Consider the following 14,720-nt stretch of genomic DNA (forward strand, 5'->3'; position numbering starts at 1 on the left):
AAATTATTCAAATTTGTCATAAAAATGTCCTGATGAATAAATACCAAAAACTGTTGACATAAGCAGTGCAGAGAGCGGCTGCAGAAGGATCGGCTGTTTGATTGATCACTTTGAGAGAGAGCTTTGTTTTTTTGTTTTGTTTTTTTTGCACTGCTCTAGACTGAAAAAACAAACTAACGAAAAAATGAATCACTTCTAAAAATGCATGGTTGTGGAGCGATACAGCTCATCGAACTTGCCCTCATTTTTCTCTCCCTCCTTCTCTTGTCTTCCACTTTTAGTCACACCAAAAGTGTCATCATTGCACAAGACACGAGAAACACTGTGACTATGTTATCATTATTCTTACAAAAACATGACAACTACAGGAAGTTATCCAGCATATTTTTTGTCATCTTGTGACACCATGAGAGGCAAGGAGGGGGAGGAAGTTTCGGTGGGTTTGGGGGCACTAAAACCTGCCATCGACTCCGTCCGACAGGCCCAGAAAACAGCCGATTCTGGAGCCGTTTATTTTTTTTGCGTCTGTGTGTTTGAGTGATGGCGTCCGCAACAGTGAACACCTGCACTGTCAGGTCAGGTCAGGTAAAAGCAGAGGAGGGGTGTACTGAGCCCGGGGATCACGAGAGACGGCGGTGGCGGCGGCCCCTCATCTGTAGTCGTCCTTGGGGAGGTCCAGAGTGCCCAGGTTGCCGAAGCCCAGCCGCATGCTCTCCATGTCGAAGCTGTCGGTCTCCCGCTCCTGGCGCTCCAGCAGGTGTTTGATCCGGTCGGTTCGCTCCTTTTGAAGGGAAACCAGCTCCTCTTCAATCTGTGGGAAACACAGAGGGACAAGGGATATTCAGGGTAATGTAATGGAGTAGATGTTGCTAGTTGCTAGTTAATTTTAGTTAGTTAAAATTATGATATATGATTACAACTACTACTAATAATAACAATTATTATTTTGACTTATTTAACAGTCAGGTTTTATTTCAGTTTCACCACCATATGCAGTTAGTCTGTATGCAGCCATTATCATTGGTGTTAATTACACCTGTCTTTGCAAAGTTAAACTGCAGGTCTGCTGGAGGTTCAAACTTCTACACGGGCTCATGAAGAAAGAAGTAAAAGATAATAAACACTGCAGCTACAATGTAAAACCAAGAAATGTTAACTTTATGAATGAACCCACACAGTTAAGCTCCAAGTCGGGTGGAGGTTTGCAGACTTGTTGTCATTTGTTATTTGAAATGTCGGATGAAAGCACACTCCTTCATCCGACACATCCTACTTTAAGATGGTTAGAACCTCATTTTTAGGCCTAATATTTAATTTCTGTTGTTGGTATTTGACAGATAGACAAAAATAAGAGAAAAGGCAGTTCAATCGTACAACCTGCAGCCTCAAAATGTACAAAAGAGCTGAACCAACTTTGTACGCAGTCACACTGCAGCCTTTGAAAATGCTGTATTTGTTGCATTTGTTATATTTCTTTCATGACACTGCAGAGGCGTTCACAATGTCTTTGTCCACCCCATGAAGCCATATCCTGATTAAATAACCTTAAAGATGTGGCATACTGTGTCACTGGATGCAGACTTTGGCGTGCATTGTTTCATTCTGTGAAGGTGTAAATGTGTTAAGCTGTACTAATCGGGTTCGGTGGTGGCAGGAGACTTACAGCTGAACACCCACGCTGACTCAGTACACACATCCACAGGTGCAGACAAAGCACTGCATGATGCAATACGGCAATCTGGCCAACTACTGAGCATGCACAGAAAACTCCAGACTTTGACCATGAACCGAGCCGGAGGACAGTGGCGCTTCAAAAACCATGACATCATTCCAGTCACAGAGTGCAGGTCTGGATGCAGCCAGGAGATGGCGACATACTGCCGCCACTGGACCCACCAAAACTGGATCAGGGCAGCATTTCAAATGTCTCTTCCTTTGTTGTCGGAGTGCTGTCTACTAGACTGTAGCAATGACGTCGGTCACTTTGGAAGGAGGCGTACTGGGCCGTTCTAATCTTGTGTTGTTGGTATACATGGCAGGTTTACTGAACAGTCCCGCAAGAGATGCATCTCTTTCAGGTGTGTCACGCCACCAAACAAGAGGACTCAGATTGATAAAACTGTCACATTAATGTGAAAAAAGTACACTTGTGACAAAGTATGAAAGCTAGTTGGCAGTTTGCAACATAGCTGCAGGTATCATAATTACTTGGACTTCATAATTGCTAATTACAAAATAAAAGCAATGAAAATGTCACAAGCTTACTTTGGAGTGATTTTAGAGGATCTAAGCATAAAAGATTTAGACAGGACACATACGACAACCTCCAAAGAACAAGCGGAGTGTTTTATTATAAAGAAGACAAACATGTCGTAATATGAGAACCGTACTGTCGTGTTGAGATTTCATCACCATTACGAGTGTGTGAGAGAGAAATGGTTGTCTGCTCCCTGCAGGAAAGCATGCCACTGTCATCACCGCCTGTGGTGAGGGAAATCTGTGTGTGTCTGTGTGAACTCATGAATGTGTCTGTCTGGGTCGCCTTTCATGCCCGCACCGCCTGCTGAGGTGGATGCAAATGTGTATCCGGACCTGTTCACTTAAGCATCGAGGCGTGCTCGAAAACCGGCGCTGGACTGTTTGCATTTCAACTTACTAGCGCCGGTATTTGTTTGTCTACACATGCATTAGATCTTTAAAAGGTTTCTTCACGTCCTGTGTGAGATACTGCAAGAAGTAATCTATAATGCTAAAGAGTTCAGTTTGCTTCATATGAAGTCGTCTGTACAAAGTACTGTCTCAACACGCGTAGGGCGAAAAGCCTGCTGTCATAGAGAGGAGTGACCTAAACAAACAGGGACGACCACACACACTTTCCAACAGGCTCTCCTCAAAGGCACTCCTGTTCTCGCATTTGGTTGTAAAAAGACTGAGAAAGGAGTTTGAACCCTCAGTTTCTCTCTGCTGGTTTTAGAAAGTTACGTTCTGTTGCTGCTGTTCAACAATCCATCAATCTTTGTCTGAAGCACGTGAGCGTTTTCAGATGAGACCAGTAAGAAATGCAGAAAACCAACAAAACCTTTGCATTATAGTGGCCTCTGACTGACTCACAGAACATCATACAATTTTAAAACAGACGTCAGCAAACAATCAAAATACATAATCTCTTAAAACGCACTGTTACTTATTGGCCTTAAACTAACTTGATGTTTGTATTTCTTTTATTTTGAGGCCTCTGGTTGCTTCCTGTCTTGTAAACTGCTGTGCATATATTGTCACAAAATTGTATTTTTACATTCTTCTTAATTCCTTTGCTTTGTTCAGTTTTTTTTTTCACTCATTTTAGATAAAACATTGTTGTGTTTAACGCTAAAAGTTAGAATTTAATTAGGTGGGTGGAAGGATTGGACGTGCCTTGAAACTTAAAATGGAGGGTGTTTTTAAGTGACACAGAAGGTTCACGCCAGAAGGGAAGTTGTTTTTACACCTTGAAAGCAAGTTCATTCTTTGCAATTTGTTTTTTAATCATGTATCCATGTCAGTCAAGTTTTTTTTTTAATTGTTTGTACTTTTAAGAAGGAGTGTGACTTTTTGCGCTAATGTGTTTAAGTTGTCTGTATTGCTCAATAACACCTGCACTAAAGTGTGTCCTAAGAGGAGTAACACAAATCCAACGTATGGCTCCTTTAAAATGACCAGAGAGTTTCGTTCACCGCACCTTTTGTTCCAGGTGAGCCCGGCGTAACGACACCTTCTGCTCCAGCTTCTGCAGCTCGCGCTCGTGCTGCGCCTCGGTCTGCATCTTGATCTTGCTCTGGTAGGCATTGAGCAGCTCCATCTCCTGCTGCAGCTGCTGCCTCAGGGCCTGGCACTCAGCTTCCTGGGCCTCATCCAGACGCAGCTGACACAGCCGACCATGGTCCACAACAGGAGAGGGAGAGAGAGGGAGGGAGGGAGGGAGGGAGAGAGAGAGAAAAATGGGTAGAATTGGGGGAAGGGGGCACATTGATAAGGAGAGAGAGAGGAGACAGAGGGAACAGAGACAGACAGGAGGGGAGGGGAGGCGGTGACACGGGGATGGTAGAAAGTGGAAGGACAACAGGGACAGAAAGGACAAGGAAAAACAGTGGAAAGGGATGGGAGGAGGAACGGTTATAGATTTGACAAAGACATGAACAGAGATTTTCAATGAGGGTGAGATAGAAAGGGGAAGGAAGAAGAGACAGGTATAAGACAAAGACAAAATGAGGACAAACAAAAAGAGAAAATGTAAAAGCATAAGCAACAGGTGGAAATAAAGGCCTTCAAAGTGCCACATTTCTTACGTGGAAATACGCTCTCCTGCATGTATAAGACTGTTAACGTCTCTCCACTCACCGCCTGCGAGGCCATCATTTCGTTGATGCTCTGCTCGTATTGCTCAGCTAGGATGGCGAGCTTGCGTGTCTGCTCATCCTTCAGGGCCTTGAGCACCGTCTTGTGCTCGGCCTTGGGCGTAACTTCCATCTGGTGGTGGCGCAGGGCCTTGTACTGCTTGGTCTGTACCTTACATGTGTCCTGGAACTGCTTCTTAATCTGCAGCTCCAAAGCCTGGTGGAAGGGACGGAGGCAGGCAGAAAAACAGTGAGATGAGGACGTAGACTGTTTAATTTTAACTGAAGAAAATCTGCTACTAAAGGTTAAAGGTTTAAAATAGCCTGGGGGCAAAACTCTGAGTTCTAGTCTTTGTAATCCTCAAAAGCAAATCAAACCAAAATGACATTCAGAGATGGCATATTTTGTATGTTCTCTCACCATTTTTTCCAAATTAATTTGTTACATCCTTCTTGCATCACTGTTTTATCAAAATCTTCTAAAAACATAAAAGACGTTGCTCATGGCTTGCGCCATCTTAGAGGTGGATCTAATTCATCTTTTCAAAGACACAAGAAGTTTTAAAAATGAATCTGGGAACAAAAGCATTTTAGTTTTCTACCGTCAGCCCTGCATTTCCAGCACCGTGTCCTCACGACAATAACTGTGTCACATCTATAAAATCCTGGATGGAAACTTAACCACCTCCGTGCTGACTCACTTTGAGGTTCTTGGGCTGCTGTCGGAGCTCCAGCACATGCTTGCGGTGGAGTTCACGCTCACGTCGGTTGTTATACTCGATCTGGTTCTCCAGCTCCGTCTGGTGCTGCAGGCGGATCAGGTCCATCCGCAACTTTTGCAGGGTCTTCAGCTGCCTGTGCTCCAGTTCCTGCATGGACTCGTCGTGGCGGATCAGCATGGCGTGCTCCATCTCTTTCTGAGTCTTCTTCTTGTTCAGCTCCTAGGGAATGGGAGGACAGGAGGGGGGGTGGACGTATGGATGACTTGCAGTGTGGTGCTTTGTTTGTTCATCTTGTTTTCAATGTGACATTTTCACATGCAGAAATCAATTTTCCTGTTCGTTTGTTTCAAGCTTAGAACATTATGAAGAGTTGAGAAATCAATAAATATCATACATTCAATAAGCAAAACATCACAACTATCTAAAGCAAGGCTCAGAGTTTTGTGTATTTTCCCACAGAAAGCTTCTGGACCTTCTCAGACTTCCCCCAGATTTACCCGACAGCTTTGCAGATTATGACATTGTTGCCTTGCTTTACTCTGGATTAATAATCTTCTTATCGTTAATAGGAAACACCTCACAGACCCAAAGAACAATGGGTGTAATTATTAAGGACATACTGATGTTTGCTGAGAAAAAAATATTTTGCTTTTCTACTCACGTTGGGCCACTTCACACCAACATCACAAACAATAACAACTAATTTAAAGGGGTGTTACTTTACAATTCAATCTCAACTGGATTTATATGGTTTGTTGAACTTCAATTGTACATTTAACCATTAAATGAACAACCAAGTCCATTTTTATGACTTATTTAATCGCACATGATGTTTTTAAGGATGTGCGTCCTCCGTACCTCTCGGATCTGTTCCTGCTCCAGGTCGTGCCTCTTAATCATGACTTTGCGCTTGAAGGCGCGGCAGTTCCTATCGTAGAAAACCCTCTGCTGGGCCAGGAGGTGGGCCTCCTCCTCGGCCTGGGAATGCTGCATGTTCTCCTTGTGCTTGGACAGACGCTCCTGCTTCTCCTTCTTAGGTGTGCTATGGTCCTCGTTCATCTCCTGAGAAAGGAGCAGAACAATTGAGTGAGGTACAGGACAAAGGTTATCAGTTCATCTGAACTGTGATTGGCACTGGTGGACAGTTTATCAGTTATCAAAGGTTCATTTATCCATGTGAATATCACTCTAACTGGTACAATAAAGACAACAGCTGGCTGGTTCAGGACTATTCATAATGGGCAGCGAGTGAGGAGATATTAATCTGAACCAATGGATATGTAAAAAGCATAAACAAGCAGAAAATGTCCAGATTATGTGTTGAATGTGAAAATAAACAAAGCCTCCGTAAACACTGCCTAAATAAAGAATAGTGTTCACAGCAAACTCCAATTGACCTTCTGTCTCGAACTACAGATGACTTTCATAGGCAGAGGAGGGTTCAAAAAGAAGAAAAAAAGAGCAAAATCTATGCCTCCTTAGTATGAGTTCTCTTTCTCTTTCATGGGCTTTAAGGTAATCTACAACTCGAGCTAATGCACTTAACACATGAGCCTGATCCCCGCTCTCTGTGGTGTCTAATTCCGTTATAGCCCTCAGTTGGTGGGAAATATCTCTCCCTGCCAGCGATGCTTTCTTTTAACTGTGCTGACCTAATTTTGGTCACTTATCTTGTCGCTGAAAACACAGCATATCACACTCCCAGCCCACAGGAGTGTTCTCTGGACTCAGTTTCAAGGTTGTGGAGGCACATAAATGCATATTGTGCGCATCGATTTGTGGTTTTCCATTGTTTGTGCGTATATACAGTACATGTGCAGGAACACAGTGAGTGGGCTGAGTGACTCAACACAACTTCCAAAAGACCACTTCGACCGTACTGAATGTGCGTGTTTGTGTGGAGGAGGGCTGATTCAACGGTACACGGCATATGGGACCATGTGTCACACACAAGAGAGGCGTACAAAGGAGCTCGCCTGGGGAGGAATAAGGAAACCAGCAAACGTGGCACACCTCCTTAATCTTCTCCTTGCAGAGTTTGTACTGCTTCTTTTGATTATCCAGAAAGGTGGTCAGTTCCTTCTTCTGCTGGGCCACGATCTGCTGCTGGAACTTCTTCTCATCCGCCAATGCCGTCTTCATCTGGGGTACACATGAAACACGAGGGAAATGGGGGTGAGGGGCTGTTAGCTAAGCATGAATACAGGCTACATACTCACCAATAAACAGTGAACAAATAAAGTCATAATAAGTAGGGTTGTACAACACACCTTAAAATCTACAGTATGTCAGGTTAAATGATAAGACCGACCTTGATAAAGATTAGTCATTTCTGGTATTTTTGAACCGAAAATGGCAAAACATTCTCTGGTTACAACTTGGATTTGCTGTTGGCAATCAAGAAAATAATTTGCAGATTACTGGACAAATGCTGAATGAAAACAGTCAATAGTTGCAGCCCTAAATCTCTCGTTGGCTAACTTTTGATATCTTTGTCATGCATATTATTATAACCAGTTAAAGACGCCGGACATTTTTCGTTAATGGCTGTTGTACCTGATGTAAGTTTATAGATGTTTAAAGAAAACTGCAACATGGGCAAATTTAGGTCATTGGTGGAGTCACAATGCCAGTTGCCTGATTAAGCTGATTTACTGTCCAGCCTTAATGCAGGAGTTTCATTTCCACTAAAAGCAAATCATCACAGTGCTGTGAGTGCTTTGGATAAAAGTATCCAAACAAAATGGCAGAATTGCCAAAACAACCCATTTTCAGACCAGACAACGTGCCACTGATGTCGAAATCTTGTGACTTACTGATTTAGCTGAGTGACATGTCACTTGTGTGTTTATGCGGCTGTTTAAGGGTGCATGCTGGTCTACTGTATATGAATAGATATACTATCTCGCTGTCTGGTCCGGCATGCTGCGTGCTAATCACAGAGATATGCAGCTTGTTTTTCACAGCCTGACATTCTGTGACCCACTTCTGTCGTTGTGTTTCATCTTATGTATCATTGGGTGGCAGCAGTGTGTAAAGTCTTAACAAAACTTTCCTTAGCATTCAGTGTAAGACTGAGGTTGGAGTTTAAAGGGTTCAGAACAATATGATTTTTCAACAGAATTAAACTTTTCAACAGACTTTTTCCTCAAACAGCTATAGAATCACTTAAACTTCAACATGATGGCCTCCTGTTTTTCCAAAACAGACCTTATCCCCCAGCCACCTGTTGCATGGTACATGAAGGTCACTGTGATCATCTGTGAAATAACTTAGGGGTAACTGTACTTATGCATCCACTCATATCCCACCTCCTTCTCAGTGTGCACGGCGTGGCGTTTAGCCAGCTTCTCCAGCTCGATGTAGGCATTATTGGCCTGTGTCTCCACCTCCTTCTGCAGCTTGAGCCGGTGCTCGTCCATCTCGGCCTTCAGCTTGTTCTCCAGGGCGATCAGCTGCTTCTGGTGCTGTCGCCGCATGCGCTTGTAACCAGACATCTGCTCCCGCAGCTCGCTCTCCTGCTCATGCTCGTGGATCTGCTTGGTCACCTGTGGAGAAAGTGAAATTTTGAGATCTGAGCTCTGTGATATCTGATTTTTGTGATCAGTCTGAAAACCAAATTATCAAACAGATTAAAGTGTATTAACACATGGAGTGCATCCGAACAGCAACTCTTTACATGTCACCTGAACATAAATGTGTAAATGTGCAGTATTTATTTATTTGGGGTATATTTTCCAGAACTGCAACAGAATTCATCCAATACTGTAAAGCATTACAGTTCAGCTGCTGCAGCAACACATGGAAGTCTTACAGAGGGTAGAAAGAGGTGATGGAAAATTAAGACCTTAAAGAAGAAATACTGTGAAATCCTTTGAGATGAAGTAACCACTAGAACCCAACAAAAGCTCTTTCATCTGACCATCGCACATACACGGTCACTGCACAGATCAGGCAACTGCAAAGGATCTAAAATGTGTTTAAGCCCAATCAAACAAGAAAAAATAAAAATAAAAACAATGTTAAACTGCTACACAATTAAATTAAAGATGTACTGACATATCTTAACAGCAATGTCACCCATTTTATCTTTCTTTTTTTTTTTTTGCAAAACCTGCACCTGACACACCAACCTGAGGACAGAAAGGGTTCTCCACATCTAGGTAGTACTCGCTCCGCATCTTCTCGTAACTTCCACCTGAACTCCTCAGGCCAAACATGATGGCGACTTTAGCCAAGTGCACCAGCATCCAGGAACCTTGTGCAGCATCCTATGCCCAACAGAACCCTGTCTGAGCTCTGATGCCACCCTGAGACCCCACCCTTACTGGACAAGGACCCCCCCCCGGCCCACCCCTGCTTGGTTCGCGCCCTGGGCACGCAGTGGCCAAGGCAGGCGTGTGAACTGTGAATGAGGCAGGCCAACCACACGGGCCAAAAAGAGCACAGAGCGGCTCTTTAGTCGGGCTAACGCTAAGCGGCGGACAGCAGGTGGGTCACATGAATACCTCATTGAGAAAGAGTGAGAGAAGTTGGGGGGGTGTTGGGATAGAGAGGAGCAGGCAGAGATGAGGGGAGGGGGTGGGGGGTGGTTGCAAAGGAGAAACAGCAGATGGAGAGTGACTGGGAGAGAGTTAGAAGAGAAAAGAAAAAAATGGAAGTAATAAGAAGGAAAATAAGGGCATGTAGAGGGAATAACAGGAGGGGGGTGGGAAGAGTAGGAAATAGGTGGAGGTTGACTCACTCCCCCACCCTTAATCTGTGTTGAATCAATACCCCACTGTAACAGCAGCTCCAAATCCTAGTCACTTGCCTCGCTGCCACCCTGCATGCTGCCACAAAGGGCCAAGTCACGTCATGTGACGACCTCTTTCACACAAGGCTCAGGGACTGGAAAGGAGATCATATTCAGGGAGAGGAGGGGTGGGGGCATGCAGGCTAAAGGTGAATGTTGCTGTGCTCAACAGTGGAACTGAGCAGCTTACTATTTTGCTTATTTTGCAATTCCAGGTGGTCTGTCTTAAAGAAAACATGTACTTTAAAGAAGGGATTTGTTGAACAGAAGAAAGGCTGTGCTGGTGGGGGTCGATGTGGCTGATATGCATAGTAGCAAATAAGTAAGGCGAGCACTCACAACGTGTCTTCTTGTATCTTTGTTTGTATTAAATGAATGGCAACAGTCCACTTAGACAGTTTGAACTCTGTGTGTCCACCAGGTGTCTGGTGTCAATGAACATGACTTGACCTTAACTCTGCTCCTCAATAACTAATCAGGGACTATCACCAGTTTTAAACACACATTTGTTCCTCTGGGTGACTGCACCTTGTGGAGCTAGTTCTGTTCCTCATTTTGCCCATGATATGAGTACAATCCCTATAACAGAGCTGGTCATAATGTTGCCCTTCAGTGTTGCAAAGAGGGCATTCAATGTGCTAAAAAATGGAAGACACTCTGCACAATACTGAAATTACTCCAAGCCATAATAAAATCAGGAGCACAAAATAAAATAAAATGATAGAAGTGAGCAGCTCTTTCATTTATACATATAACACTGTATTGGAAAATGTAAGAGCATGAGAGCACTCATGATATTCCCTGTTAGATTAAGGAGGAGTACAAGCTTCAAACCTGAACTGGCTCTTTGTCAGCTAAGAGACAGAAGGAGAAGACACGGCTTTTGAGTGTTGTTACAGATGTATGGTAACATATGGTGAAGTCATCTTGCTAAAGAGGGGAAGCAAAAAGCCTCAACAGACCCTTGTTTATTGTCCTGTTTTCCTGTAGGTGCACGAACATGGGGGTCTCTGTGTTCTCATATGTCATCTCTTTGGGACTCAAAAGGTGGATCTAGTTGAAACCCAACCTCTGACATTTACCTATGAAGTAAGCCTTAGAATTCATTTCTGCTATATAACTGCATATGAAGTACCAATGAAGCATATTGCTATAAGTCACAAGCTTTAGCTGACTGATGGGGCAGGTGCGTGGTTTGATGCATCCAAAACTTGACTGTAATCTGCTGCTCTGCTGCCAACGTGCTGATAGGTTTGCAGGTTGTCAGGTTACAACCTGCATCTGAGAGCTGAAGACGACTCAAGCGACGGATGAGGTGAAATATTTTACAATGATGTCGTGTATCTTGCAGCCTCCAGTCACTTACTTCATCTGACCTATAATAACCTCTGTCCTCCCTCTCACATGCTAGTGATGTCTCACATGTGTTCCTCTTGCTTTACATCCATCTCTGTCTGCTGTTTCCCTCCTTCCTCATCCTTTTCCCTTTCCTCCCATCTCCCTCGATAATTTCTCATTCTGCTCTCCTTCTCTTGCTTTTGCTCTCTCTCCATATTATCTCTTAATCAAGTTTCACACTTTCCTTTTCTCTCTGTGTTTTCCCATCACCACATCAGATCAGACTCTTCATGTAACCTCTGGATGACAAAGCCTTCTTTTTGCCTCTGCCCCACCTTGTCCCCCCTGTCCTTCTTTGTCAGTCCAGATTTCAATCTCCACTGCTCTTTTGCCTCACCTGTTTGTCGATGTGTCCTTCTCATCCCCCTGATATGTGCCGTCAGTGTCCACTATGCTCTTTTATTTCATTCACCCTTTAGTCTCTTCAAATTTCCCTGCGTCGCCATGTTTTCCTCCTTTGTCTTGTGGAAATAAGACACATTTTCATTCAACATAAATTTCTCCATGCAGGCATTTGCATACTTGTGTTTTTGAGGATGCAACTTATGTATGTCTGGCTGTATGTTTTTTATTTATTTTTCCTTTCTTCTTGATCATGTTCTCTCTCTTTTCCTGTCCTCTCTCTTCCACCCTTTTTCCTTTATCTGGCGATCCATCACCGCTCACCATCTGGACCCCCCGTTCTTCTCTCTCCATCGCTCTTTGTCTACCTGCTGATTCCAGTCTAAGCGAGTCGAGGCCAATCTGAGGACGTCTGCACTTGACAGAAAAAGATGATGTCATCTCTTTCAGAGCCGGCAGGCAGGACCGGCGCTATCACGCCACACAGATACTGTGGTTTACACAATGCCGCCTCTTTTCAAGACAGACTCAGCTGCACATAGCTGCCGACACAGCGTGTGCCACCTCAGCTGCTTACATCTGAGATACTTTAGTTTGACTTTCGTCCAAAATTTGATGATGATGTAAAGTGACACAGGAAAAGCAATTAACAAGAAGAATTACGCAATCTGAAGAGTTGGTGAGTATGTGCATAGTGGACACAGGATACAATTACATGCCTTACCTGCAAAAGAACCAACTTCCTTAAAGTCAAGGCTCTGCCCTGTAACACATGTTCTTTGATAACATCTCACCAGAACACCCTTCTTGTGTAAAGCAAGGAATAAGTAGGCTGATACCACCATACCCTGTCAGCAGGAGAATGAAATCTGCTGGCGCCAGGTTTGCTATGTAACATTAAGGACGTTTGGTGTAGCTAGCTTGGGGAAGGAAGATGGCAGAACTGGCAAACTTTATTGGGGTTGGGCAGCAATGGTAAGCTACATGGACCTAGCTAGTTGTGAGTTTATGCTAATTGGCTTTGTGGCCATTTGCACCTATGACTATTAGCTTGGTCAGCAAACAGTGCTTGATGATGATCTTCACTGCGGCATGTTTTTATTTCCAATCCTCAAATTTCAGGTACACTGCGTCACTGGACTGAATCTTACAGCACCTATGGGTGTCGTTGTGGTTTAAAGTCACCAAAAAGGAGACTTCTGGTCAACCAAAAGCATTTAAAATAAATGAATAAAAATAAAAATAAACACTAAACAACACACATAGTTCTGGACTATCAGTGGTTCATGCTCTGGTCAAGGACAGCATGAGGACACAGACGCACATTATCTTTGCTGTTGCATGTCCTCTCATGTCTGTTTAAGACCTGACAGCAGAAGGACTCACAATTAAAACCAGTGGGTCATGGGTGAGTAAACACACACACACACACACACACACACACACACACACACACACACACACACACACACACACACACACTACTACTTACTAGTTACTAGAGCTGGTTTCCATGACAACAGACAGGGAGGGTGAGAGAGAGAGAGAGAGAGAGAGAGAGAGAGAAAAATCCACCCCCTTTAACTCAGAACACTGAGTCAGATCTGAGAACGATGTATTATCAAGTGCAGGAGACAAAGAAATAAAGGAGAGGGTGGAGGGAGGGGAGTGGTAATGCGAAGCGTAGTACAAGAGGCGACAAACAAAAGCACAAAGTGAATGAGAGAAAAGACAGCGGAGAACCAGAGACCCGCTGCAGAGACTGGGCCGAAACCGGAGAGCAGAGACAAAGAGGCGGGAAGAGGTAAAGACAAAACGATGGACTGAAGGGACAAAGAAAAAATGCCAAATAGGTGGAAACAGATAGCAGAGTTGAAATAAAAGCTGGTGTTTGAAAACTCTGGCTTATTTGAACATGGATCCACATCACATTTCTTCAGCGTGGGGACATAACAGTACATCACACCTAGAGTCAACGTTCAACCGGCACAGACAAGGAAATGGCTCTTCTGTACCCTCGTCTGCTGCTATGGTGCAGACTTAACACTCTGAGAACGACTTTGGCTTCTGCAAATAGTTTTTCCATTTTTGTGCTGTGAAAGCAACACATCTTTCAAGCTGAAAGTTCCACAAGCACAAAAAACGTATGGTTTAGGATATTAAAAAGAAAAAACGGTGGAAAAGAGGAAAGAGTTTTGTTAAACGTACCAGTGAGGCTGATTTAATGGTGGCGAAGCGGCCCTGGTTCTTGTAGTTTTGGGCCTGGCTGCTCTTGTCGGAGGAGGCCGGCCTCAGCCCTGCCCGGTGGTCCCTGTGGATCCCATCGTCCCAGTTGTATTGATGGTCCTGTGTGAAAACACACACACACACACACACACACACACACACACACACACACACACACACACACACACACACACACACACACACACACACACACACACACACACACACACACACACACACACACAACATGGAGGACTGTAAACTGAGTACAAGCCACTGATTAAGAAACAGAGTTGTGTTCTTTTAAAATAATACAAGAACAAAGTGCACTGAGGTGAGAAAGGATTAAAAATGAAAGTGAAATCTATGCAGTGCTGAAGGACAGACTGACAGATTTGAACTCACTAAAAACTGTGCCAGTGTTTAAACTCTTCACCATCTTTCTGTGACTTTTTAAGTAACAAAACTCCCCATTGATTTAAATCACACGGCATCATAAAATTTCAAAAGGAATCATCAGCATCTGCAAAAACTGTGTCAACTGTAACCTTGCAAAACACGATGAAATGTCAACACTCAATCCCCCAATTAGAAAAGTGCTTGAACATTTTCAGGAGCCTGGGGACCAAAGAGTCAATTCGTGTGAAGAGGGAACTTCATCAGCATCTGAAAACAATGTGTCACTTTCATTTGTTCTCAGTTCAGCCCCTGAACTCGAAACAACACAGTAGCTGTCTGTTCATGAAGTGACATCCTCATTCATGCACATGTCAGAACACAAAGAGCAGATGAAGAAAGAGAATGATAGAGCAGTGACAGCCCTCTGTTCACAGATTTTTAAGTCATAGGAGACATTCAATGAGA

At 43.8% G+C, this 14,720-nt stretch overlaps 1 protein-coding gene across 5 annotated transcripts in view; it reads right to left on the reverse strand.

Annotated features, from left to right (window-relative positions):
- Positions 1-151: 151 nt before the first annotated feature.
- taok3a (TAO kinase 3a) overlaps positions 152-14,720 on the reverse strand; it is a 66,371-nt gene continuing 51,802 nt past the window's right edge. For 4 of the 5 annotated variants that reach the window (XM_070963956.1, XM_070963957.1, XM_070963959.1 and 1 more), the window contains exons 14-21: positions 13,839-13,976; positions 8,407-8,643; positions 7,109-7,237; positions 5,954-6,157; positions 5,075-5,314; positions 4,378-4,590; positions 3,719-3,901; positions 152-811 (exon numbers count right to left, since the gene is read on the reverse strand). In XM_070963956.1, coding sequence (XP_070820057.1) covers positions 650-811; positions 3,719-3,901; positions 4,378-4,590; positions 5,075-5,314; positions 5,954-6,157; positions 7,109-7,237; positions 8,407-8,643; positions 13,839-13,976 — 1,506 coding nt within the window. In that variant the 3' untranslated portion in view covers positions 152-649. Of the gene's footprint in view, positions 812-3,718; positions 3,902-4,377; positions 4,591-5,074; positions 5,315-5,953; positions 6,158-7,108; positions 7,238-8,406; positions 8,644-9,228; positions 9,404-13,838; positions 13,977-14,720 lie in introns of those variants that run through there. The other variant, XM_070963960.1, reaches the window with a different exon arrangement.

The sequence above is a fragment of the Chaetodon trifascialis genome, chromosome 6 (assembly GCF_039877785.1).
Source record: "Chaetodon trifascialis isolate fChaTrf1 chromosome 6, fChaTrf1.hap1, whole genome shotgun sequence".
Classification (NCBI taxonomy): domain Eukaryota; kingdom Metazoa; phylum Chordata; class Actinopteri; order Chaetodontiformes; family Chaetodontidae; genus Chaetodon; species Chaetodon trifascialis.